Source organism: Elgaria multicarinata, chromosome 1 (assembly GCF_023053635.1).
Source record: "Elgaria multicarinata webbii isolate HBS135686 ecotype San Diego chromosome 1, rElgMul1.1.pri, whole genome shotgun sequence".
NCBI lineage: Eukaryota > Metazoa > Chordata > Lepidosauria > Squamata > Anguidae > Elgaria > Elgaria multicarinata.
In genome coordinates, this window is record NC_086171.1 from 100,100,950 (window position 1) to 100,127,858 (window position 26,909).

Below are 26,909 nucleotides of genomic sequence, written 5' to 3' on the forward strand. Positions count from 1 at the left end.
CTCCAACCCGGCTGGCGAGGACGGAGGTGGGTGGCGGCGGCGGCAGGGACACCTCTTCCTCGTCTCTTCGAACAGGCAAGTACACGATTGCTTTGGGGTCGCACTGGGGGCGCATGGAAGCGCCCTCAGTACGACGTGTGGAAGAGCCCCAGCTCTCCCCAGAGCCGGTGCCAGACTATTTTGCACCCTGGGCAAGGTGAGCTACTTTCACACACACACACACACACACACACACACACACACACACCAAAAAATGCCAACTTTGATTTTTAAGAACAGATGTTTCCTGGGGAAAAAAAGAAGCACAAAACTTGAAACTGCTAAATTTATTTCAAAGTGCAAGAAATACGTCATGCCAATTACAGCAAACAAATTGGAAAGGAACGTCTATGGGTCTAAAATGCATTATTTAATTGGAATGTCACCTCTAAATCATCCCCCCCAACTTACACGCGCACGTACGCACACACACATTCAGCGTCACTCACTCCAAACAAACACACGCATGAACACATGCATTCACTCAAAGACCCCCTGCACCCCATCCACCCATACATTCTCTCTTTCTCTCTTCCGGGTGCGTTCCAGAAATCCGAACGTGGAGCCGCCCCACCCCCAGCGTCCCTGGCTTTGCTTCGGCTGGGCGGGTGCAGTGCGCCATCTCGCCTGCCCAGGCCCTGCCGAATCCTCAGGCCGGCCCTGTTCATAGCCAACGCACGTGAGTGCTTCGCTGGCCCGGCGCCCCTCTTAGCTTGGCGCTCTAGGCAGCCGCCTGAGTGACCTCTATGGTAGCACCGGCCCTGGCTCTCCCAGCCTTCTTATGTAGCTATTAAACAGCACACAGAACAAGATGGAAAAAATCAGGAACTCAATAGGCCAACAGCAAGACATTGAACTAGGGAACAACCTGAAATCCTCCCATGTTTTCTGACTGATGCTTCTGTCTTTTTTCTCACTGTTCAGAAGGAAAGATGGAAGAGCTGCATGATGCTTTTCGTGGCTTGCAGCCTCTCTCTGGAAGCACCCTTGATTGTTTACTGTGCTATTTGCAATCCTCTGCGTCTTTATTCAGAACTAAATTCCACTGAGTTGTTTAATGGGGCTTATTCCAGGGATGTGGACAAAGGACTGGAGTCATTGTGCATCCTGTAATTCTCCTTATTTCTTCTTTTGACTGTTGTAGGGACAGGGCTGTGAGAAGGTTGGAAGATGCTAACTCCACCCCAGACACTGATGCCTCTCCTGCTTCTGCTGCTGCTTCTGCTGCTGGATATTCCGAGTCCTGTGAAAGCACAGGTCAATCCGGGTAAGGGACAACAGGGCTACTTTTGGAGCTCCATCACACCTACTGTTTCCCCTGCTTTGAGTCCGTGGTTTCCCCCTCCGTTTCCTTAGTGAGTCTAGCGCTGGGCACTTTCACATCGGTGCGTTGTTGCGCTACTTCAGCTCAGGTATCTTTCCACCTGTATCGCTACTGTGCTGGCGAAATCTCCCGCCCCGCTCCCTACTTTCTCCTTCTCCCTGCAGTTTTATATGCAAATAAAATAGTACATCAGCCTGAAACTGCAATTACGGTAAAACAACTCACTATGCTTTCCCTAAGATCGTATTAAAATACGTAAGTAAAAAAGAAAGTATTACAATTAGGTTTTGGAGAAGTTTGTGGTCAATGTCAGCATGGCAATGGGAAGCCAACATTGTTCTAGTCAGGAAACCTAGACATGCCTACTCAGGAGTAAGAAACATAGAGTTGAATGGGACCGAGTCCGGGCACAGGCGGTGGTGGCCTCGCTCACCTTCTCTGCGGTGTGTTCAGGCGCTCTCTCTCCCTTCCCCTTTACGGTTGAGCAGTTGAGTGGAGAACTGCCCCGCCCTCCTATTTTGTCAGCGAGGCGGCCCTTCAACACACACGCACCCAACAAGGACAGCGATACACAGAACGGAGGAGCAGCTTTACTGTGCACGGAAGGAAAAAATTGGACTTTGCCCGCTCCAAAATAAGATGGAAAAGGGAGAGGAAGAGGCGAAATGAGCACAGGACAGGGATGACGTCATGTGAGGACTGCACTGCAAAAACACATACCAGGCCTGGCGAGAGTGTGATAAATCACTGCTGTGATGGAGCACTTGGTGCCAGGTGAGAGGCCAGATAGTAGCTCAGGTCACGGTTATAAAGAAAAGGAGGTGAGGATTGTGAACATTCTGCATCTCCTGTAGAAGTCTTGTCCGAAAAGGTCTGGAAACCCTTGAAATACAGGTTAACTTCCACTGGGCAAACAACAGCTTTAAATGGTTTTTTGTTTTGTTTCTTGCAAACTTTTGTTTCATAGATCCGGTGTTCTAAGATAGGTTGTGTGTGTTCCTCAATTCCGTGGGTGTACAGAAAAGCCACAGATGATCCACCCACACACTCTTATAGAGTGGGTGTTTTTCTGTAGACACTCAGCTGTGCCACTATAATGCTGGCTCTAGTGGGAGTTAAAATACAGATTACATCAATCACGTAGCAATAGGGATGCCGGAGAAATTTGAGACTGGCTAAAATGAGTTCGGATTTCTAAGAATCCACTGCACTGGGATTTTTGGCATTTCTAGTAGGTAAAGTAAAGCTTGCTGCTGGAGATGCTAATTCAGCTTGGAAATTGACAGCCAGGTGCATGGGTGACTTGAGCAGTTATATGACAGATTCTATGAATGTTGGTTATTAGGGGTGAGTACCCTTAGGGGAAGTTACTGGGCTTCCTGTTGTCATAGGGATGCAGCATTCCTTTTGTTGGGTGGTGGCAAGAAAATTTCACTGCGTGGACTAAAGTTTTATGAAGCGTTAGGATTTTGAGTCCCCTTCTGCCTTATCTCCAAAAAGCATCAAGAGATGATTCATTGCAGTACAGTTCTGGAGCTCTTCTGCCTCCTCAGCCAGCCCACAAACGGCTTTATATCCAGTGTCAAGGCCCTGCCTCCCATCAAGAACCCAGAAGATATCCCATGCTCTCTCTCTGATCTGAGTTTCCCATTTTTACTGGCTGCTGGCTCCTAAGAGGAAAGACAGTTAAGTCCTATAAGGCGCAAAGATCCTACTCCATCTCTACTAGGCAGCTATACAATACAACAGCTCTTTATTCAGAGGTACTTTTTAGCTGCCCTACTTTGCATTCTCTTGCTTAGCTAATCTAATCCATTTTTCTACATGCGCAAATGGATAAAAAACAATTCTTAAAAATCCCATGGGAATTACAGTTGATTAACGATTACTGTTTTGAAATGTTCAGCCCAAGCCCATTGGGTCTATTTTAGGGTTAGGCAAGCATTGTTCAATGCACTTGTTAATTTCAGTGAGCACAAGGATGTGCTCTATGCCAGCAGCTATAGAGCATTGTGAACAACCAGTTCACATATCAGCTGACTCCAATTAACTTAAAACTGATCTACAGAATGAAAAATAAATCACCTAATGCAGACTTCCTATGATTGTGCCAGGATGGGGTTGAGGGAGAAGCATTTAATGCTACCCAGAACAAAGCTCCTTGATCATGGAAAAACAGCATGTAAAGAACAAAGATTGTAGTTTAGCCTTCCATGTATTATTTTTGCTTTATGTGCAAGAGCATTATATGGGGAATATTTGAATATTCAAACGTGCAACGTCTAACCTGCCTTTGGATGTATTCAGTCCCAGGAGGGCTGAGCCACGTGACACAGAACAAACAGTTTAGAACCTTGCAGTTCCCATAGATATCCAGGAACTCTCAGTTCTCTGTCAGAAAGAGAGAGGTGTGTGTCTTACTTCATTGACTAATATGACCTCTTACTTCATTGACTAATATGACCTCATACTTCATTGACTAATAGGACTTTTAGAGAACATGGAGATGAATGGACATTGCGACAGATCTTTTCAGTGTGCTTGTACAGACGACGTCCCTAGTAGATTGTGCCCATGTGTGGAGAGAAGAGAGGCTTTCAAATGTGGGGCAGGACCTTTTCACATTTCCATCTCCCTGCAATTAGAGACTTGTTGTCCCCCAGTGTTCTAGTTCTCCCTTAATCTTTGATTTATTCACATTACAAAATTTGAGCTATGTGATCACCTAATTTGGAGATCTTCTGCAACTAAGATAGTAGTGCCTGAATTTCCTTTCTTTTCCCCCCTCCTCCTCCCTCCCAATCCCCTTTCCTTTTGTGGCATGTCTTTTAGATTGTAAGCCTGTGGGCAGGGACTGTCAAGAAATACTTTTGTAAGCCGCCATGGGAGCCTTTTTTGGCTGAATGGCGGCATAAAAATGCTTAAATAAATAAATAAATAAATAAACCTGTGGAATCTGCTGCAGACCAGCCTTCTCAGGCTGCGTGTACTCCACAGACTTTTTAAAAAAAACTTTCCCAAAATTTATGCAAATTAGTAGCAAATAATCTCTGCCAAGTTGGAACCACGGTGAGGTAGGGTCAGGGTACCTTCCAAGGTGACAGCCGTATCGGCAGTGTGTAAGTCTGGCATAGCACTATGAACTTGCCAAGAAATCATAGAATTGTGGAGTTGGAAAGGAACTAGATCTGGATCATCTAGTCCAACCCTCTGCAATATGCAGGAAAACTAATTAAACTATCCATGAGAGGTGGCTGTCCAGCCTCTTCTTAAAAACTTCCAGAGATGGTGATCCCACAACCTCCATAGGTAGATTGTTCCACTGTTGTTCAGAACTTACTGTCAGGAAGTTCTTCCTTATATTTTATCAAAATCTAGGTAGCTGTAACTTATACTCATTATTTCGGGTCCTAATTTCTGTGGCAATGGAAAATAGTTCTTGATCATATTCCTGGCGGCACCCTTTTATGTAAATGCTATTTTGGGCTGCATTAACAGAAGTATAGCTTCCAAATCACATAAGGTACTGGTTCCTCTCTATTCGGCCCTGCTTAGGCCTCATCTAGAGTATTGCATTCAGTTCTGGGCTCCACACTTCAAGAAGGATGCAGACAAGCTGGAGCTTGTTCGGAGGAGGAGGGCAACCAGGATGATCAGGGGCCTGGAAACAAAGCCCTATGAAGAGAGACTGAAAGAACTGGGCATGTTTAGCCTGGAGAAGAGAAGATTGAGGGGAGACATGATAGCACTCTTTGAATACTTAAAAAGTTGCCACCCAGAGGAGGGCCAGGATCTCTTCTCGATCCTCCCAGAGTGCAGGACACGGAATAACGGGCTCAAGTTACAGGAAGCCAGATTCCAGCTGGACATCAGGAAAAGCAATACGACAATGGAATCAGTTACCTAGGGAGGTTGTGGTCTCTCCCACACTAGAGGCCTTCAAGAGGCAGCTGGAGAAGCATCTGTCAGGGCTGCTTTAGGGTGGATTCCTGCATTGAGCAGGGGGTTGGACTCGATGGCCTTGTAGGTCCCTTTCAACTCTGCTATTCTATGATTCTGTGTCAAGTCCCTTTACCATCTTTGTTGCCCTCCTCTGAACCTGTTCTAACCTGTCAATGTCCTTCTGGAAATGTGGTGCCCAAAATCATATACAATACTCCAGGTGTGGTCTCACTAGTGCTGAGTAGAGATGAATAAGGACTTCACACGTCTTTGATACAATGCTTCTTCTGATGCAACCCAGAACTGTGTTAGCCCTTCTAGTGGCTATCTCACACTGTTGACTTGCGTTCAGATATTTGTCAACAACCACACCCAAATCCTTCTTTAATGTAGTGTTTCCAAACGATGAATGCCCCATCTTATATGTGTGCCATACATCTTGCCTCCCTAAATGTAATACCTATGAAAGGATATCTTTTTCCTCTCAGGCCAGTTTTCCAACCTGTCCAAATCAGATTGCAGTCTCTGTCATCATGGGTGTTGGCCCGCCCTTACAGTTTTGTGTCATCTGCAAATTTGATAAGAAGCCCATCAATTCCATTATCCAGGTCATAAATAAAAATGTAGACTAATACTGGCCCCAAGACAGAACACTGTGATACCCTGCTGGTTACTGCTCTCCAGCACAATATAGAGCAATTAATGCTGACTCTGTGGGCACAGTTAGCTAGGCAGTTGTGGACCCACGTTACTGTGGTGCCATCCAATCCAAACTTTAGCAGCTTATCAGTGAGAATGTCATGTGGAACCTTGTCGAAAGCTTTGCTGAAAGTGTGGTAGGGATAAATGCCAAGTTCTACATTTAGGATATAGAAACCAAATGCACAGTTACAAGATGGGAGATACTTGGCTCAGCAATACTACAAACGAGAAGGATCTTTGAATTGTTGTAGATCACAAGCTGAATAGGAGCCAACAGTGTGATATGGCTGCAAGAAAGGCAAATGCTATTTTGGGCTGCGTTAATAGAAGTATAGCTTCCAAATCATGTGAGGTACTAATTCCTCTCTATACGGCTCTGGTTAGGCCTCTTCTAGAGTATTGCATCCAGTTCTGGGCTCTACAATACAAGAAGGACGCAGACAAGCTGGAGCGTGTTCAGAGGAGGGCAACCAGGATGATCAGGGTTCTGGAAACAAAGCCCTATGAAGAGAGACTGCAAGAACTGGGCATGTTTAGCCTGGAGCAGAGAAGATTGAGGAGAGACATGATAGCACTCTTCAAATACTTAAAATGTTGTCACTAGGTGTGTGCACGGACCCCCTGATCCACTTCTCTTCCAGATCCGCAACTTCCAGATTGGGTCCGCTCCACTCCGCTCCGATCTGCCTATAGTCCGCTCCGGTTTGCTGCGAAGCTCCGGATCCGAGCTCCGCTTCCCCCCCATAGGCTTGCATTGAAATCCAAAAAAGCCTACAACTTTTTTTCTGTTAAAGTTAGAAACCTCAAATTCGGCACCATGACACCTCATGCATGTATAAACATGCATGCCAAGACTCAATCCAATCCAAGCCTCCCCTGATTTTTGGGGAATTTATGAAAATTGGACACCCCATTTTCAGACATGGACTGTTCTCCGACATTTTGACAGATAAAAACTTGGAAGCAGGCACATCCACATTCATGGCAAGTTTCAAGCAGATTCCATCATCCCCTGATTTGGGGGGGGGGCTTTAACCTCTAACGCAGCACCCCTAACCCCAATTCAAACATCCCTTTCTATATCTCCGTCAATTTTCATGTTAGAAACCTCAAATTCGGCACCATGACACCTCATGCACGTATACACACGCATGCCAAGACTCAAGCCAATCCAAGCCTCCCCTGATTTTGGGGGAATTTTTGAAAATCGGACACTCCAGTATCTCAGGGATTAAAGCTGCAGACAGCTCAATGGGGCCATTTCAAAGGAAATCCCAACATGCCATGAATTGACCCTAAATATGAATCTTCTTCCACACTTGAATAATTGATTTGGAACTTCAAAAAGTCTAAGTGAGCGCAGGAAGGACTTGTCCCCTGAGACAAAGCAAGACACACACAAACCATCCCTGCGAGGCGGTCACAGAGGAGGAGGACAGGCAGGCAGAGAGCCAGGCAGAGATACGCCATAGATTTAGTATGGGGGAGTCAGTCCCAGCAGATGCCCCACCACGGACTTGCCCATTTGATTTTCACAGCAGGAGAGGCGGCCTGCTTACTGGTGCCAGCCTGAGCCTTCCCTTGACCACCACTGCTTTCAGCACACCTAGCCACAGACGTGCGCCTGCTCCCTCTTCTCATGATGATAATAATATAATACTACTAATAATAATAATAATATATATTTCGGGAAATGGGACAAGTGTGTATGCTTTGCCCAAACTGGATTTGAAATGCTCAAACTGTATTGGCTTTTTTTGCACTTCACAAGCAGTGCACACAGCACACTCACACAATAACACAGTCACACACACAGTCCAAGTAACACACACACACACACACACACACAGAGAGAGAGAGAGAGAGAGAGAGAGAGAGAGTGAGGGATGGGGTGAAGAGTTGCCGGGCCCGGCGGCTTCACTGGGGAATTGGCTGCGTCCTTGGCACCGCCTACCTGCCCGCCGGCCTCCTGTTGCCGGCGAAAGAGCCACCCTGGCCCACCCGGGTTGTAGGGTTTTTTTTGCTTAATATAAAGACACCCTAAGAGACTGAGCTCCAAATCAGAAGTTCCCTGGTCTGCATCTTGCCTCTGTTGTAGCTTGTTCCAAGTGGCATTAGGGAAGCCAAACTCAGCCTCCATCCCAATGTATCCCAATATTGTAATGAGAAAACACTGACCTCATTAAAATAGTTTTACAGAACTATTGCAAGGGTTATGGAAAAGTAATACATGTGAAATACTTTGGACATCCTAAAGTGCAATAAAACTGTGGGCCTCGGAGGCTGCATGTAATACTTTAAAAGAACTCTGTTTCCTTGGCAGGCCTTATAGCGGGATGGTTTGCCATTGCCTTCCCCGGCCGTTATTATCTTTCCCCCAGCTAACTGGGTACTCATTTTACTAACCTCGGGAGGATGGAAGGCTGAGTCGACCCGAGTCGGCTGCCTGAAACCAGCTTCCACTGGGATCGAACTCAGGCCGTGGGGAGAGTTTCAGCTGCAGAAACTGCTGCTTTACCACTCTGTGCCACACAAGGCTCTTGTGAAGGCCCGGAAAAAACCTGAAATTTTTGGGGGGGAAACAGTTTTTTTCCGAAAAATTGGGGGGAATGAAGAAAAAATGGATTATGGGATGTTTTATTTTAGCATGATGAATAAAATGTTTAAGACAAGGTGTTCAGATATTTACTTCTCCAAATGATTTCTAAAAACTGTTGTGGAGGAACCCGAAAGGGCAGGTTCCCTTGGTTCGCTCAAGACTCTCAAGACACATTTTCTCTCATCTTGGAAAGTTTTATTACGAGCAGCCTGCAGTGCTGCAAGGTGGCAAACCCTAGAGGATCTGAAGGACTGCCCACTAGTTGCAGGCAAAGCTAAGATACTTATAGGGTAACATCCTCAGAAGCAACAACAGAACTTCCTCATATAATAAACCAATCATAATACAGTTTTTCAATACAGTAACCAATGATAGACAAGGCATTTATGCATGTGCAGAGTGCAGATAATTCTAAGACTAGAAAAACAACACGTAGATGGGTATTGCAATCCTGGAACATCCGTTCCTTTGTGGTTACTACTCTTCCTGTCCTTGCTGGGAGGCTCACACTCTGACTAATGTGTCAACACTTCTTGTTGGTTGAGCAAGTGTTGCTCAATATATTTTCAGCTACAGTTTGGGTCAAATTGCTATAGAACTTAATTTCTAATAGAAAGGGCTTACATCAAAACAGGGTGGGCACAGACAAAACAGCCCATTCACACATTTCCTCGACACTGTACAGGATCAGATTATTACAGTTTCTGTGCACCAAGGGCAAGCAAGTCCTAGGTTGCAAACTGAGACTACAACTCCCAAATGCAAGAGGAAGATACATTTCTGCCTCTAGGGAGCACTGCCATGGAAGCAGAGACTGAAACTAATACTGATAGCTATAGGTCAGAAAATGAGTCTGATTAAATTTCATGCATATTCATTGAACCTTGGTGTGTCCCCCCCATTTTTCTCAGTTCTTTTTATGTCTTGACACTGGAGGACTAGCGGAGACATCAATAATTTTCGTTGTTACTAATGTTGGTGGTTTCTTCTGTTGTTTTTTAAAATTGTTTTTTGCCTGCTCTTCATAAACTGGCAGAACCAAAGATGTTCCTTACAGTTCAGATGTTCCTAACAGTTCAGGAGCTTGTGGCTCCATTTGAAACCAAAAAAGTAAAAAGTAAAAAGTAAATTAAATTTGTAATAATTGTTTGAATACGCTACTTTTAATATACCAAATGTAATAATTTTATGTCAAACCAAATTGGACATAATTATATTTTATGTTCCTAAAGTAACAAAGTGACTTTCAATCTGTAAAATGTGCTAATATTGCATTATTTCAATTTTTCTGAAAATTTCCGTTTTTTTCCAAAAAAACCCAAACCCAGGAAAAAACCAGGTTTTTTCCATGGCTTCAAAATTTTCGGAAATTTTACATCTCTAATCTTAACAGCTATGGCCCTCTACCCCATGAATTGATATAGTCCCCACTTTAAAGCCATTAAAAGCACATGCCAGCACTATGTCTTGTGGCAGCAAATTCCAGAAGTAACTTATTCACTGAGTGGTGAAGTTGAAGTACTTTCATTTTTCAGGTCCAATGAATTTCATTGAGTGAATCTAGTGTTATACCACTGTTGGAAGATGTGTGAGTTGAATTGAATGTGTAGGAGTATGTTTTGTCTGGAGTGAACAACCTGTGGCCCTCCAGATGTTTGGACCCACAACTCCCATGATCCCTCACCATTGGCTAGGGCTGATGGGAGTTGTAGGTGAAACATCTGGAGGAGCACAAGTTCCCCTCTCCAGGTGGAAGGGATTCAAATAAGAACAATCTTCCTCACCACTTGTAGCTCAGTTCGCAGCTCGGTTTGCTAAAAAGTAGCTTCTAGGCAGGTTATGGACAGAGTTCTGGGCTGGATCCAGCGGTCAGACAGTAAACACTCTGGAACAAGCAGCTCTTTGAGAAGATCTTTTGGCAGCTAAGCATGAAAAAATAATTCTCAGGTGACTATGCAGGGCCTGCGGAGGTTCCTTGGCTGGTCTCTTGTAAATCGAATGCATGGGAGGCGCTGGTAGTTTTCCACTTCCAAACTGGGACGAAGGTGCTGGGACCTGAGTGTGAAGCAATGCTCTATTCTAAGGCACCTCCAGTGTGCTCTCTCTCTCTCTCCTTGATCTTAGTATTTTACCAGGTGCCCAACGACTCCGGTTTTAGTGTAGTAGCTCACAGACTGAGCTCCAAATCAGGAAGTTCCCTGGTATGCTTTGTGCCTCTGCCATAAACTTGTTACAAGTGGCATTAGGCAAGTTCAACTCAAAGCTCCATCACATCTAGTCAAATGTGCAGCTCCCATCACTTCTTCTGTCACCAGTACCACGTCGCTTCCTGAAAACAGGAAGTAATTAGCCCCATTCAGTCTGGTAGGAGAGAGAGAGCAGCAACCAGACTTAATGAGGGGTTTTTTGCAGCGCAATAATGGCCCGAAGGTGCAGAAGGCGGGCGAGAGGCAGACGACATCATGTGATGTGAGTAATTCGCGAGTGCTCAGTAACAAGTGTGCAGTAAAATGCTCGTCAGATGGAGCTTTTAGTCTCCACCCAACTTATCTGCAATATGGAATGATACTGACCTATCTTACAGAGCTGTTGCAAGGATTATGACAAAGTTAAACATGTGAAATACTTTGGACATCCTAAAGTGCATTATAAAGGCTAAATATTATTATTACTGCTACAGTGCAAGTGTGCTAGTAGGGATGCTTCTAGTGGTAGCTCCAGCAGTAAATTATTGAAAAAAGTGCTTGTGGAAATAATATTAATAATAATGATAATGATAATTTATTTATTTATTTATTACATTTCTATACTTTCCCATAGCCAAAGCTCTCTGGCTGTTTACAAAAGATTAAAACGTTAAACATTAAAAATCGATATACAAAAAAATAATTAAAAAAGAACAGACAATATACAAAGATAATATCCAATTAAAAACAACTTTGAGCTCTCAGCCGAAGATGTTAAAAACTCAATATATGCTTTTAAATGCATGGGAGAAAAGTCTTGACCAGGCGCTGAAAAAATAACAATGTCATCACCAGGCAGGCCTCATCAGGGAGATTGTTCCACAATTGGGGGGGCCACCACAGAAAAGCCCTCTCTCTTGTTGCCGTCCTCCAAGCTTCCCTCAGAGTAGGCACCTGGAGGAGGACCTTAGATGTTGAGCGGAGTGTATGGGTAGGTTCATGTCACGAGAGGCATTACGTCAGGTATTGTGTTCCCAAGCCATGTAAGTCTTCATAGGTTAAAACCAGCATCTTGAATCAGGCTTAGAAACATACAGGCAGACAATGCAAGTGGGCCAGAGTCAGTCAGTTTATATATCCTGGTCCTTGTTATTAATCTGGCTGCCGCATTTTGCACAAGCTGCAGCTTCTGAACTGTCTTCAAAGGCAGCCCCACATAGAATGTGTTGCAGTAATCTAACTTGGAGGTTACCAGAGCATAGACAACTGAAGCCAAGTTATCCCTGTCCAGATAGGGGTGTGGCTGGGCCACCAACTGAAGTTGATAGAAGGTACTCCGTGCCTCCGAGGCCACCTGGGCCTCAAGTGACAGAGATGGTTTTAGGAGAACCCCCAAGCTACGAACCTGCTCCTTCTGATGGAGTGCAACCCAATCCAGAACAGGTTGAACACCCTCCATCAGGTCAGCAGAACCACCACTAACAGCATGTCAGTCTTGTCTGGATTGAGTTTCAGTTTACTAGCCCTCATCCAGTCCATTGTCACGGCCAGGCACAAGTTCAGCACATCCACAGCCTCATCTGATGAAGATGAAAAGGAGAAGTAGAGCTGTCTGTCAGCTGAATACTGATGAGAACATACTCCAAAACACTGGATGACCGCACTCAAGGGTTTTATGTAGATGTTGAACAACATGAAGGACAAGACGGAACCCTATTCTGGAGAATCCATGGGGCTGAGCAATGTTCCCCAAGCATCACCTTCTAGAGCCAACCCACTGAGTAGGAGCAGAACTCCTGCAATGCAGTATCTCCCATTCCCAACTCAGACAATCATCCCAGAAGGATAGCATGGTTGATGGTATCAAAAGCCGCTGAGATATCAAGGAGAATCAACATAGTCACACTCCCTCTAATCACTTCCCTGGCCCTGCTGGCTGTTCTATCCCTGTTAGCTTTTATTAGCCAAGAGGTGAAAGGGTCCAATAAGGAGGTGGTTGCATGAAATGCACTTCAAATAAAGTTTAGAGGGCTCTGTACTCTTACAATTCAGAGTGCCTTCTCTTTGCACTCAAAGGTGGGTTGTGAAGTGAGGAAACAAGATTTTGGCAGAATCTACAGTACTGCTTTATAGAGGTATCGAAGTGCACTGACAATTATTGGGGCTCATGACACATCTGCACCAAGCAGGATATAACACTATGAAAGCAGTATGAAAGTGGTATATGGAATGTGTCATGGGCCCCAACAGTTGTCAGTGGACTTCAATACTGCTATAAAGCAGGACTGTAGATCCTGCCTCCATGTACCGCTTTCATACCAATTTCATAGAATAATAGAATAGTAGAGTTGGAAGGGGCCTATAAGGCCATCGAGTCCAACCCCCTGCTAAGTGCAGGGATCCACCTTACAGCAACCCTGACAGATGGTTGTCCAGCTGCCTCTTGAAGGCCTCTAGTGTGGGTGAGCCCACAACCTCCCTAGGCAATTGGTTCCATTGTCGTACTGCTCTAACAGTCAGGAAGTTTTTCCTGATGTCCAGCCAGAATCTGGCTTCCTCTAACTTGAGCCCATGATTCTGTGTTCTGCACTCTGGGATGATCGAGAAGAGATCCTGGCCCTCCTCTGTGTGACAACCCTTTAAGTATTTGAAGAGTGCTATCATGTCTCTCCTGAGCTTTCTCTTCTCAAGGCTAAACATGCCCAGTTCTTTCAGCGCTATATTCTGCTTGCTCAAGTTAAAGGAAGTCAGATTCTGGCTGGACATCAGGAAAAACTTCCTGACTGTTAGAGCAGTACAACAATGGAACCAGTTACCTAGGGAGGTTGTGGTTTCTCCCACACTAGAGGCATTCAAGAAGCAGCTGGACAACCATCTGTCAGGGATGCTTTAGGGTAGAGATGTGAAGGCTCGGAAAAAAACCAGGAAAATTCAGGAAAAAAAATGGTTTCCCCCCATTTTTTCCCGAAGCTTTTTTTGGTTTTTTTCCAAAAAATTGAAAAAAATGAAGAAAAAGTGGATTACAGGATGTTTTATTTTAGCATGATGAATAAAATGTTTAAGACAAGGTGTTTAGAGATTTACTTCTCCAAATGATTTCTAAAAACTGTACAGTATCAGATTATTACAATGTCTGTGCACCAAGGACAAGCAAGTCCTAGGTTGCAAACTGAGACTACACCTCTCAAATGCAAGAGGAAGATGCATTTCTGCCTCTAGGGGGCAGCACTGCCATGGAAGCAGAGACTGAAACTGATACTGATAGCTATAGCTCAGGAAATGAGTCTGATTAAATGTCATGCATATTCATTGAATCTTTGTGTCCGTCCCCCCATTTTTCTCAGTTCTTTTTATGGGAATGGGGGCTTTATGTCTTGACACTGGAGGACTAGCGGGGACATAAATAATTCTCTTTGTTACTAATGTTGGTGGTTTCTTCAGTTGTTGTTTTTTATTTTTATTTTTTTAATTTTTTTATTTTGCCTGCTCCTCATAAACTGGCAGAACCAAAGAGTTTCCTTACAGTTCAGGTGTTCCTAACAGTTCAGGAGGTTGTAGCTCCATTTGTTACCCCCAAAAAGTAAAAAAAGTAAATTAAATTTGTAATAATTCTTTGAATACACTAGTTTTAATATACCAAATGTAATAATTTTATGCCAAACCAACTTGGACATAATTACATTTTATGTTCCTAAAGTTAGGGTGACCATATTTTGGAATCCAAAAAGGAGGACAATATGGTCGGCGCCCAAGGGTCCAGCACCAAGGGGGCGTGCCCACCCGAACATAGCCCTGGGGCCTTGCTAGACCAGGCCTTAGCGCGCCTTCCAACCCGGTTTCCCTGCTGTGCGTCCAGATCACGCACAGGGGAATCCAGCGGCAGGCCGCAGTGAGGCCTGGTCTAGCACGCCATAAGCTAAGTCGCTTATGGCGCGCTTTTTCCCCAGCTCCGGCCTCAGGCCGGGGCTGGGGGAAGTGTGGAGACTTCCGCGGCTTTTTGCGGCTCCTCGCTTAGTTGCGAGGAGCCGCGAAAAGCCGCGGACCTGGCACAGCGCTCATAGGAGCGCTGTGCCCATCGGCGGGGGGGGGCGAAGGATGGCAGGGGCAAAGATGGGAGGGTGGGTGGCACGGGGGGAGGGCGGGTGCGATCGCGCCACCGCCACCCAAGCAAGCAGCCGAGCGGCGCTTGCCCGGGCAATGCCGCCCCATCCCGGGCATTGCCCGGGCAAGCGCCGCTCGGCTGCTTGCTCGGGCGGCGGTGGCGAGATCGCACCCGCCCTCCCCCCGTGCCCCCCACCCTCCCATCCTTCGCCCCCCCTCCCCGTTTAAAAATAAAAAATAAAGCCACTTACCTTCGGGCCACCCGCGGCCCCTTTAAATAAAAAATAATAATGGCGGACGCCGCAGGGCTTGCGTCCTCCCTGCGGCTCCGCCGTCTGGAAACGTGGGGGAGGCGCGCTAACGTTAGCGCGCCTTGGCCCCGCCTCCCTGCTGGCGTAAGCCGGCAGGTCTAGGAAGGCCCTTGGTCACATGTCTGATTTTACAGCACACATTTAAGACAAATCTGTTCTACATAGCATCTTAATGTTAAAATCACTGAAATAAAGAACAAGTGAGAGATTCAATGTATCTGAAATTAACTTCACTCACTCCTACTTTTGTAGGTTTTGCCGTACTTTGAAGCTTTTGCTGTGCTACACGTCTCCTCTTCCCTCAAATATCTTTTCTGACAGTATCTTCACTCATTGCAAGCTGCTGTTGTTGTTAACAGGGTTAGCTACTGGCCGGCCGGATGGCTGCTTTTTAAAATTTCAATTTTTTCAAAAAGCTTGTGTATAATTGTCACAAGTTTCTCTACTCTAACATTAGGGTGTGTGTTGTGGCAGTTTAACTAAAGACTGGAGATCATCTTAATGCCAAGGGCTGAAACTGCTCAATATGCAAAATCCCAAAGAGGAGGTTTGACAACCTGAGTTTGAAGGATATGGCTCCAGCAGTTTTAAAACACAATAATTTTAAAACTTTGAACTTTTAAAAAAATCCTAAAAAAACAATGCATGAACAGATCTGATTCAAACCTGGCATGGCTAAATCTCTCCTTAAGAGCTATCATGGTGCCAATGTTCAGCACTTTATCTTTTAAAAATATCATTTTAAAAATAATAATTTTAAAACCTCAAACTTTTTTTAAAAATCCTAAATCTCCTAAAACAGATGGACAGATCTGTTTCAAACTTGGCATAGCTAAAGTCCTTGTTAAGAGCAATCATGGTGCCAAGTTTCATCCCTTTATCTTTAAAAATATTTTTTTTAAAAAAATATTAAATCCTCAAATTTTAAAAAATTCCTAAAAATCAATGAATGAACAGATCTGTTTCAAATTTGGTATGGCTAAAGCTCTACCTAAAAGCTATCATGGTGCCAACTTTCAGCTCTTTATCTTTAAAAATGATGGTTTAAAAAATAATTTAAAAACCTCAATTTAAAAAAAAAATCCTAAAAAAATCAATGGATGAACAGATATGTTTCAAATTTGGTGTGGCTAAAGCTCTACCGAAATCCTATCATGGTGCAAAGTTTCATCTCTTTATCTTTAAAAATGAAGATTTTAAAAATAATAATTTTAAAACCTCAATTTTTAAAAAAAATCCTAAAAAATCAATGGATGAACGGATCTGTTTCAAATTTGGTATGACTAAAGCCCTTCCTACGAGCTATCATCATGCCAAGTTTCATTTCTTTATCTTAAAAAATGACAGAGTTATAAGCATTTTTGTTAATTCTCATTAGAGCTGCTCTTTGGAAAAATCCGGATTCCCCCCCTCCCAGATTTGTCATCAAAAGCCCGGACAAATCTGGGCAAATCCGGTCATATGGTCACCCTACTAAAGTAACAAAGTGACTTTCAATCTGTAAAAAGTGCTAATATTACATTATTTCAATTTTTCCGAAAATTTTTGGGTTTTTTGGGGGGGGAAACGTTTTTTTTTCCATGGCTTCAAAATTTTCGGAAATTCTACATCTCTACTTTAGGGTGGATTCCTGCATTGAGCAGGGGGTTGGATTCGATGGCCTTATAGGCCCCTTCCAACTCTACTATTCTATGATTCTATTCTAAGTAAGCCCCATTGAGTCCAATAACAACAACAACAACAACAACAACAATAATAATAATAATAATATTTATTTATTTATTTATTTCTTACCCGCCTCTCCCTTTGGATCGAGGCGGGGAACAACATTAGTACAGGAATCAACACATTTTAAAAATTCTTGATTTTACATTAATCTGGGTAGAGCTGCTGGAAAAGGCTAGTCTTTAAAGCTGCCTTAAAATCACAGAGAGAGTTAATATTATGAATCTCCTTCCGCAGGCCGTTCCATAATCCAGGAGCGACAGAAGAAAAGGTCCTCTGGGAAATTGATGTCAATAGGACATACTACCATGGTGAATGCATATAAGATTAGAGCATAACACTGCAATCCTATAAATGTCTACTTAGAAGTAAGTCCCATTGATTTCAGTGGCATTTACTTTCAGGTAACAGCCTAAAGCATTTAGGATTGCAGCCTAAAGCACTTTTACTTTAGAAATTATAATAGTATATATATGACAGATGTGATGTAAATGTGATTAACTAATGTGATCTACAAATCAAGTCTCAACTTGAAGTTATCCAATGGTATAAGTATTCACAGGTACATCTTTCTCAAAGCCCAATAATTAATTTACAAATAAGGAGAGCCCTTACACTGGAAGCAATTGAGAATCAACAATGCAAATATTGTAAAGATGGGCTGACAATGCATATACTGCAAAGATGAACTAAACAATGCACATATTGTAAAGATGTGGCTTCCTATCTCCACCAAATTTTAGGATTTTGTTCCACCGTATGTGATTCACATAAATGGACTTATGTCTGGTCATTTATGCCATTCACATCTTCCTCCCTCAGTATGAAGGAATTTCTAGTCAAAATCTTTGCCAGATGGCATTTTACTGCAACACAACTGCAGTGTGTAAATAAACAATATTCTAAACTGTGCTGGAGTCACTTTATTGCTTTGTTGGCTCACGTTATGACTCGTGGAGGATGTGTCCTAAAAACTGCTAGTCCTGGAGTTGGATCCTCCAATATATCAGGTCCGGAACTGGCTGTCTTGTTCTTCTCCACCCAGGGGCAGTTTTGCTAGTTTCTTTGCACAATCTTTGCCCCAATCTTAGAATCATAAAATCATAAAGCATGAAGAAACCTCAGAGGGCTATCCTGTCCAATACCCAATCCTAATTCACCATTATTTGTTAAATATCTGCAGCCCATCGACTTGGCTCTTCAGGTATATTTTATTTAGTAACAACTTTGTAAAAAGTTTGTTTTAAAAAATCTAGAGTTAAAAAAAAAGAAGCAGAAGAAGAAGCTCTTTTATTGGTTGGCCTTATCAGGCTGCTATTAAAGGCACAAGAGCAAGGCCAGTTTAAGCCAAACAAACAAAATGAAACCCACATCACAAACCCATTGCATATGTGAATGCTACCTTGAATCTCTGGGTAGCTTTTAGTGACTTTCCTTCTGAGAATAGCTCCCAGAAACTCTTCTTAATCAGACAGCAAAGCAACTGGATTACACACGGCATTTCCATTTCTCACACTACAAACAGGGTTGGAAAAAAAATGGCATGCAGAGGAAGGTTTCTCCAGTGGATTGCCAAGATGGAGTGCCAGTGGTGATGCTCTCTTCCTCAGTTTAAGACACGCCCAACACAGGAGCTGGAATGGGATGCCGAGCTAATTGTGGAGAGCTTGTGTCAGAAGACTAGGCTTGGCTCTAACCAGTGTTTTGGAAAGGGCACCAGCAATTTGTTACACGCTCAACATGCCTGGTATGTAGATTTGCAGCGTAGCACTCATATGACGTCATCCCTGTCCTGGGCAGGATCTACACTACTGCTTATAACGGTTTATAAGGGTTATGACAACTGTTCAGGGCCAGGACACATTACATATACCGTTTTAAAAGTGTTATATCCTGCGCCTGTTCCCTTGTTTCGTTGTAGTCTGGTGTGTGGAAAGTCTGGATTATCTTTATTGGGGGGGGGGTGCTAATAGATCCTTGCTGACCAAAGGGGAGGGCTGGGTGGTTCTCCTGCAGCACACGGGGTTCCCTCTCCTGGTGCCCTCCAACTTCTCCAAGTCTTTCCTTCCTACTGGGTGTAGGTGCATTTAAGCCTTCTCTTTCTTTTCTCTGGACAGGCTTATTAAGGGCTCAACAGCCCTTACCTCTCAGCTCTCCTCCTGCTCTTTGCTTCATGGGATTTGTAAATCTTTTAATTCCTCCCACCCCCTCCTTTCCCCTTCCTAGCACTAGATCTTTGCTGCCAGAAAAGAGAGAGGCGTGTTAACGTGTGGGGGTGGGGTTGCAAAATGCTCTGGGAATTTCGAATACCAGAGCCGAATCTACACCAAGCAGGATATTGCACTATGAAAACAGTATGAAAGTGGTATATAAAAGGCAGGAGCTACACTACTGCTTTATCATGGTATTGAAGTACATTGACAACTATTGGGGCCCATTGACACATACCATATACTGCTTTCATAGTGCTATATCCTGCTTGGTGTGTCTCCTGCCTTTTATACACCGCTTTCAGACTGCAATATCCTTCTTGGTATAGATTAGGCACGGGTGTAGGGGAGAGGGAGAGAGAGTGAAGGCAAGCAGCTTCCCCGGGGATGCAACAACGACGCCTGTGTACACACACACACACACACTTGTACGCCCACCCTCAGCCGTGGGGCTTGCTGGCTGCCTTTGCTGCAGGGCTGCTTGGAATGAACGGTAAAGAACAGCAAGAAATGGAAGCCATTTCTTTATTTTATGTGGGGGGTGTTGGGAAAGAGCCCATCCACCAATAAAAATGCCAGGGCTCAAACCCACTTAGAGTGAGGGGAGAGCAAACAAATGAAAAAAGAGTCCCCCGGTATAGCTACAATGGTGAGAGGGACCAGCACTTGCCCTGCTACAGAAACGGAGGTCAAAATTGTGGGTGTATACCAAGAAAAAAAGTAGGTGTGATGGAGGGCACCAGGTTGAAGAAACATGCAGTCAGGGCTGGTGCTACCATAGAGGCCACTCAGGCGGCCGCTTAGAGTGCCAAGCTAAGTGGGGCGCCACGCTGCACAGCACTCACACACATTGTTGGCTGTGAGTCGGCCCAGCCCGAGGATTCAGCCGGGCCTGGGCGGGCGAGATGGCGCCCTGCGCCTGCCCAGCCGAAGCAAAGCCAGGGATGCTGGGGTGGGGGAGCGGCGGCGGTGGCTCCATGTTCGGACTTCCACCCGGAAGCCGCCCTCCCAGAGCCGCTCTAGCCACCCGGAAGCCGCCCTCCCAGATCCAGGAGGCTGCCGCCAGAAGAAGAAGAATGTGGTGAGCTCGACCCTGGCTCAAGCCAGCCTCTGCCTTACTCCCAAGGAAAGGGCACTGGGTTGCCTCGCCTCTCTCCTCAAACAGGCCGCAATGTCCAGGCAGCCGGGCAAGCGGGACTCCCTCTCCCTCTTCCTTCCCCCAGGAAAGCTAGGGACTTGTGGACTCCTCGCAAGGCAAACTCTCCTGCTTCCCGATCCTGCGTGCGTGGATCAACGGGACTTGCATCTGAGAAAGCGTTGCACTGGGAGGCACCAGTGCGGCCCGATCCGCCTATGCCTCTTTACTCGGAAGCCTTATTCCCCCGAGTAAAAGTGAGGAGGGGATCAGGAAGCCAGGCTGTGTAGCGGGTTGCTTTCGAATGGAAGTAAGTCCTGGTGAATTCCAGACGGCTCGGCACGTTCGGACTTCCACGCAATTGGGGGTGTGGGTGCAAGTAGCTTGCCTTGCCTAGGGTGCAAAATAGTCTGCATGCAGTACAAGAACTGTGAGCTCAGCAAGTCTGGAACTTGCTAGGACGTCTAATGTTGCTGAGCCTGGACCAGACAGATAGTGCCACCTTTTCAGTGGCAACTGTTCCAGGCTGAGAAGCCCTCTGTGCAGCAGTTTGGTTCATGCCTTCTATTAAACTTTTCAGGTTTCCCTTTGATCTTCAGAAAGCTCAGCCCATGCAGGACCACAGATTATAGTAAAATAAAAATCCAGATTTGGCTATCCAGAAAACCTAATTGTGGTGACTCACTGCAAATAGAATTAATTGTGCTCATTATGCAAAACTTAGTTTTAAAATAAAAGCTGCTTATATGATCCTTGTTGGATCTTCTAAAGTCTAAATCAGTGGCTGTATTCCACAGTTTGGAAAAACAAGATAATGGTTATCTTATTTTCCACAACCCACAATCAATCAGAACGGGACCCATCACTCAATGGTAGAATACATGCTTTGCCTACAGAAAGTCATAAGGTCAGTCAGTCCTGATAATATCCCATTAATGTTGCCTGGATAGTAAGGCTGAGTAGTAGTAGTAGTAGTAGTAGTAGTAGTAGTAAGGCTGAGGCCCTAGAGAGCTGCCAGCCAGAGAAGACAATATTAAGCTAGATGGACCAATGGTGTGATGTAGTGTAAGGGAACTTCATATGTTAATACCTAATAACTGATTGAATAAACCACTCACATTTGATTCATTAGACAAAGATTTCCACTGCAGATGCTGTTTAAAAACACACACAATGCAATAGCAAGGCCACCTTCTCCAACCAGCACCCTCCACGTTTGTTGGGGGCTGCCTTCACGGCACTGGGTTGACACCGCTCAACTGCCAAACCCTGTGCTCTTGCTGGTGTGCGGCAGTGGCAACTTTTCCCAGGAACGCCTGCGGAATGGCTCTGAGTGAGGACAGACTGGCAGAAGAGCCGGGCTGACCTCGGTCTAGCTGGAAAAGTCGAGAGAAGTCTCCTACTTTTCAGCCATGCATTTTCGCCTCTTTGCCCTGGGGTTGAATCTGCAGCTGCGTCATCTAACTGACAAAGACAACATCAAGACAGCCCTCAGGACTACAACTCCCTTCATCCCACCCCCCACCCCGACAGCACAGCTGGAGAGCTATGAAGCGTTCCCTTTTTGGATTCTACGTCCTCTTTACTTGCTATCTGCCACTCCTCATGGGTAAGAATCCATCCAGACCCCAGTGCATCTCTGGATATAGGGCCAAACTGTAACTTACACCTTTGGTGTGTGTAATGCGGTAAAGCAGCAGTTTCTGCAGCTGAAACTCTCCCCATGGCCTGCGTTCGATCCCAGCGGAAGCTGGTTTCAGGCAGCCGGCTCAGGTCGACTCAGCCTTCCATCCTCCCGAGGTCGGTAAAATGAGTACCCAGTTAGCTGGGGGAAAGGTAATAATGGCCGGGGAAGGCAATGGCAAACCACCTCGCTATAAGGCCTGCTAAGAAAACGTCAGCGAAAGCTGGCATCTCTCCAAGTGTCAGTAATGACTCAGTGCTTGCACGAGAGGTTCCTTTCCTTTCCCAATAGTAACCCAACTATTGTTTCACTGCTTGAAAACATCCTCAGGAGAGGAGCTGTTGGCAGTAGAGAACTGCAGGGTTGAGCCGTGCTTAGCCTTTTTCTTTGCTGCTATTTTTGACCTGAGATGGTCCCTTCCCTCTGCAGCTGCTATTATCCATGCTGAGAATAAAACATGGATCTTGTAATGAATGAATAATAGGTAAATGCTCGTGCAGTACTTTAAAAAAGAACAAAACAGCTCAGATGAAGAATGGCAAGGAATAGCCAAAGTGATGGCTGAGCCAATGTTAAATTTGCTGGTATGTTGTTTCAGTTGTGAAACCAGCTTACCTTGCCGCTCAGGGACACATTGTGAGTGCTCTCTTTTTAATGTTATGTTTCTTTCCACTCTGTGTGTGAATGAAGCCATCCTGAGATCTTGGAGCACAATTCCCCGGACCCCTGGAAAAAGAGATATATGATGTGGCTACTGTGGATGTTCCCAGACAAGGTTTTTTTTTTAATCAGTCATCCTGCCTTATTCACAGAATTTTGCAGGAGGTTCAGACAGTATCTTCCACATGTAACCTCCTTGAGTTTTTCCACCTCTGCTTCTTTTTCTTTACACACACACACACACACACACACACACACTGTTAAGGAGGAAAATACTGAATAGCTTCACAACAGAATACCTAAGAACTGTTTGTCTGAAAGCACCCTATGTCAAAATTAACTGTACAAATTTAAACAACAATCAGACAGGTGTATAGGATTTTTTTTTATTTGCCCCTTGTTGGTATGATCAACCATGCACTTGTTTCCTTGATTTAAAATATGTTGTAATAATTATTCTGACATCACCTTTTAATAGAACATAAATAAAAACAATGTTCAAAAAGCCAACTCTGGTGAAAGTGATGTGTGATATATCTTTCTTCTCTCTCTCTCTCTCTCTCTCACCAGCCATCTGCCGCTATCCTCTGGGCATGTCAGGTGGGCATATCCCTGATGAGGACATTTCTGCTTCAAGCTATTGGTCTGAATCCACAGCAGCCAAGTATGGGAGGTAAAAGCGATGCGCACCTGGGGTCTCTCACCAAGCCCAGGCTAATAGAACAGGGGTTACCAAGGAGACGCAGATACTAATCCCGCCTCCCCCTTTCATCTCCTCCTAGAATAATAGGAGATTAATCGTCACTATCAGTTACACTCCTCTTTGCCCTTCATTGACTTGGACTCTTAGGCTCTATTCATTTAAGAAGGATTTGCAATACATTGGCCAAAAAAATCAGTTGTCCCCTGCCTACATACAGCTGATATCACTTCTTGAAGCCATTGTGCCATTGTCAGGAGCCCGAGCCATTCAAGGGCCTATCGGTTCTCAGGGCCACTGCTACTCCCTCTTGGCACTGAGTTCAGTGAGGCTGGAAGCAGAACAGTATCTTCAACTTGTCTGAGAAAGGATGAGCCCTTAAGTCCCCTCTGCTGCTGGAAGGCTGAGACAGACTGTGCCTATATGATGGTGCTTTGCCTCCTGGTTCCCCCCAAACCCCACAGAGCTCCATGGCAGGAGTGAGCGCAGGCTATCCAGCCTGGGAAAAATCACAGTGCCATTACCAGACAGCAGAAAAGGGAAACCATGAAAATATGTGTTGTTGTTGTTGTTGTTGTTGTTGTTGTTGTTGTTGTTGTTGTTGTTGTTGTTCTTCTTCTTCTTCTTCTTCTTCTTCTTCTTCTTCTTCTTCTTCTTCTTCTTCTTCTTATTATTATTATTATTATTATTATTATTATTATTATTATTTACGTTTGCCAAAGATTTCTGAGTGGTTTACATAGGATAAAAACATTTAAAAACAATATACAAAAAATTAAAATCACAAAAACATACAAAAACAAACCTAGGCTACTTACATATTGCTAAATGCCTGGGAGAAGAGAAAAGTCTTGACCTGGTGCTGAAAAGATAACAATGTCAGTACCAGGTGGGCCTTGTCAGGGAGATTGTTCCACAATTGGGGGGCCACCACAGAAAAGGCCATCTCTCTTATTGCTGTCCTCCAAGCTTCCCTCAGAGTAGGCACCTGGAGTAGGCACTCAGCTCAACCTTAGATGTTGAGCGGAGTGTATGGATAGGTTCATGTCACGAGAGGCATTCCATCAGGTATTGTGTTCCCAAGCCATGTAAGGCTTTATAGGTTAAAACCAGCACCTTGAATCAGGCTCGGAAACATACGGGCAGCCAATGCAAGTGGGCCAGAGTGGATCTTATATGTTTGAATTAGGGGTGTGCACGGACCCCCCGCTCCGCTTCACTTGCAGATCCGCCATTTTTCGGAGCGGGCCGCCCCCGCTCCGCCCACTTCCGCTCCGCTCCGCTCGGAGCTCCGGATCCGGATCGGACCTCCGTTTTTTCCCCCCCATAGGGTTGCGTTGAAAGCTAAAAAAGTATACAACTTTTTTTCAGTTCAAGTTAGAAACCTCACGTTTGGCACCATGACACCTCATGGGCGTATACACACGCACGCCAAGTTTCAAGGCAATCCCATCATCCCCTGATTTTTGGCGAATTTTTGAAAATCGGGCACCCCATTCAGACCCCTTGGGATAGCTCCGTCAATTTGCATGTTAGAAACCTCAAACTCAGCACCAGGGCAGCTTATCCATGTGTCCACATGGACGCCCAGACTCAAGGCAGTCCCATCATCCCCTGATTTTTGGTGCGGCTTAACTCACCCCAAATTGTCCCATTCTACAACTACGTCAATTTGCATGTTAGAAACCTCAAAGTTGGCACCATGATAGCTTATCCATGTGTCCACATGGACGCCAAGTTTCAAGCAAATCCCATCATCCCCTGATTTTTGGCGAATTTTTGAAAATCGGGCACCCCATTCAGACCCCTTGGGATAGCTCCGTCAATTTGCATGTTAGAAACCTCAAACTCGGCACCAGGACAGCTTATCCATGTGTCCACATGGACGCCCACACTCAAGGCAATCCCATCATCCCCTGATTTTTGGCGCGGCTTAAACTTTTTAACTCACCCCAAATCAAGTCCCATTCTACAACTACGTCAATTTGCACGTTAGAAACCTATCCTTTGGTCCCATGACAGCTTACCCATGTGTCCCCATGGACACCAAGTTTCAAGGCAATCCCATCATCCCCTGATTTTTGGGGAATTTTTGAAAATCGGGCACTCCAGTATGTCAGGGATTTAAAGTTGCAATGCAGACAGCTCAATGGGGCCAGTTCCAAGGAAATCCCAACATGCCATGAGATAACCCTAAATCTTCTTGCACACTTGAAAAAAGGATTTTTGAACTTGATAAAGTCTAACTGAGCACAGGAAGGACTTCTCCCCTGAGTCAAAGCAAGACACATACACCATCCCTGCGAGGCGGGAAGGGGAGAAGGGAGGGAAAGCAGGCAGGCAGGCAGGCAGGCAGCATGCATTGTAGTGCCGCAAGGATGACTTGAGCACTAACGCATAGCAAACCAACCCGTAAGCGGGCGCAAGGAGCAAGTGAGGCAAAGATGGCTGGTTGTTTCTTTCTAAGCCAGCAGTTACGCATTGAGGGGCACAGAGGAGGACGACTGGGAGCAAGCGTGCCAGAGGGTGCTGGGCACGAACCGCAAAGCTCATCTCCCAGGCACCAGGCGGGCAGAGAGGCAGGCAGAGCAGGCGAGGAGTCAGTCCTGGCAGATGCCCCACCACAGCAGCACCCCGGGGGAGGCGGGCAGACAGGCAGGCAGGCAGGCAGGCATGGGTTGGCGGGCCCAGAAAAGCTGGTACCTTGCACAAGTAAGCCATAGATCTGCGGGGGAGTCAGTCCCAGCAGATCCAGCTACCTCACAAGGACGGCTCCCAGGCAGGCGGGCAGGCGCCTCCACTGTAGTGGCTGTGCTCAACTCGGCAGGCGCACTACAAGACGAGTTGAAGTGAGAGCTCACTTCTCAGGAAACGTAGTGGCTGTGCTACGGGAGATCGGTCGACTGCTGGAGCTTAGCTTTTTCTCTGAGGGGAAGTCCATGAGTTGAAGTGACAGCTTGCTTCTCAAAGAGAGGGTTACAGCGGAAGAGGGGTGGGACGAGACTGGGGAGAGAAGCTGGACCAGCTTCTGCTACTAATCCTCACCCATATCCTGGAGGACCACAGCATCCCACACAAAGTGGCTGTGGTAAAGTCAATGGCTGTCATGAGTCGAAGTGAAAGCTCACTTCTCAGGAGGAAAGTTAAACTGTCCCTATGCAGACAGTGGTTGGGGAGAGAGGCACGGCCAGCTGCGCCTCGACCGTAGGGGCTGTGCTCAAGTGTCTGAACTTGAAGTCGAAGTGAGAGCTCACTTCTCAGGAAACGTAGTGGCTGTGCTACGGGAGATCGGTCGACTGCTGGAGCTTAGCTTTTTCTCTGAGGGGAAGTCCATGAGTTTCAGTGACAGCTTGCTTCTCAAAGAGAGGGTTACAGCGGAAGAGGGGTGGAACGAGACCGGGGAGAGAAGCTGGACCAGCTTCTGCTACTAATCCTCACCCACATCCTGGAGGACCACAGCATCCAACACTAAGTGGCTGTGGTGAAGTCAATGGCTGTCATGAGTCGAAGTGAGAGCTCCCTTCTCAGATACCTTTAATTGCAAGACTGGGGAGAGACGCTTGACCAGCTGCTGCTACGAACTCCACTTCA

The 26,909-nt window shown here is 45.4% G+C and overlaps 1 protein-coding gene across 1 annotated transcript in view; it reads left to right on the forward strand.

The window, feature by feature from the left end:
- The first annotated feature begins 1,191 nt into the window (after window positions 1-1,191).
- The window catches only part of DDR2 (discoidin domain receptor tyrosine kinase 2), an 82,498-nt gene continuing 56,780 nt past the window's right edge, over window positions 1,192-26,909 (forward strand). The window contains exons 1-2 of the mRNA XM_063133703.1: window positions 1,192-1,306; window positions 23,189-23,291. Of these exons, the coding sequence (XP_062989773.1) occupies window positions 1,210-1,306; window positions 23,189-23,291 (200 nt within the window). The 5' untranslated portion in view covers window positions 1,192-1,209. The remainder of the gene's footprint in view (window positions 1,307-23,188; window positions 23,292-26,909) is intronic.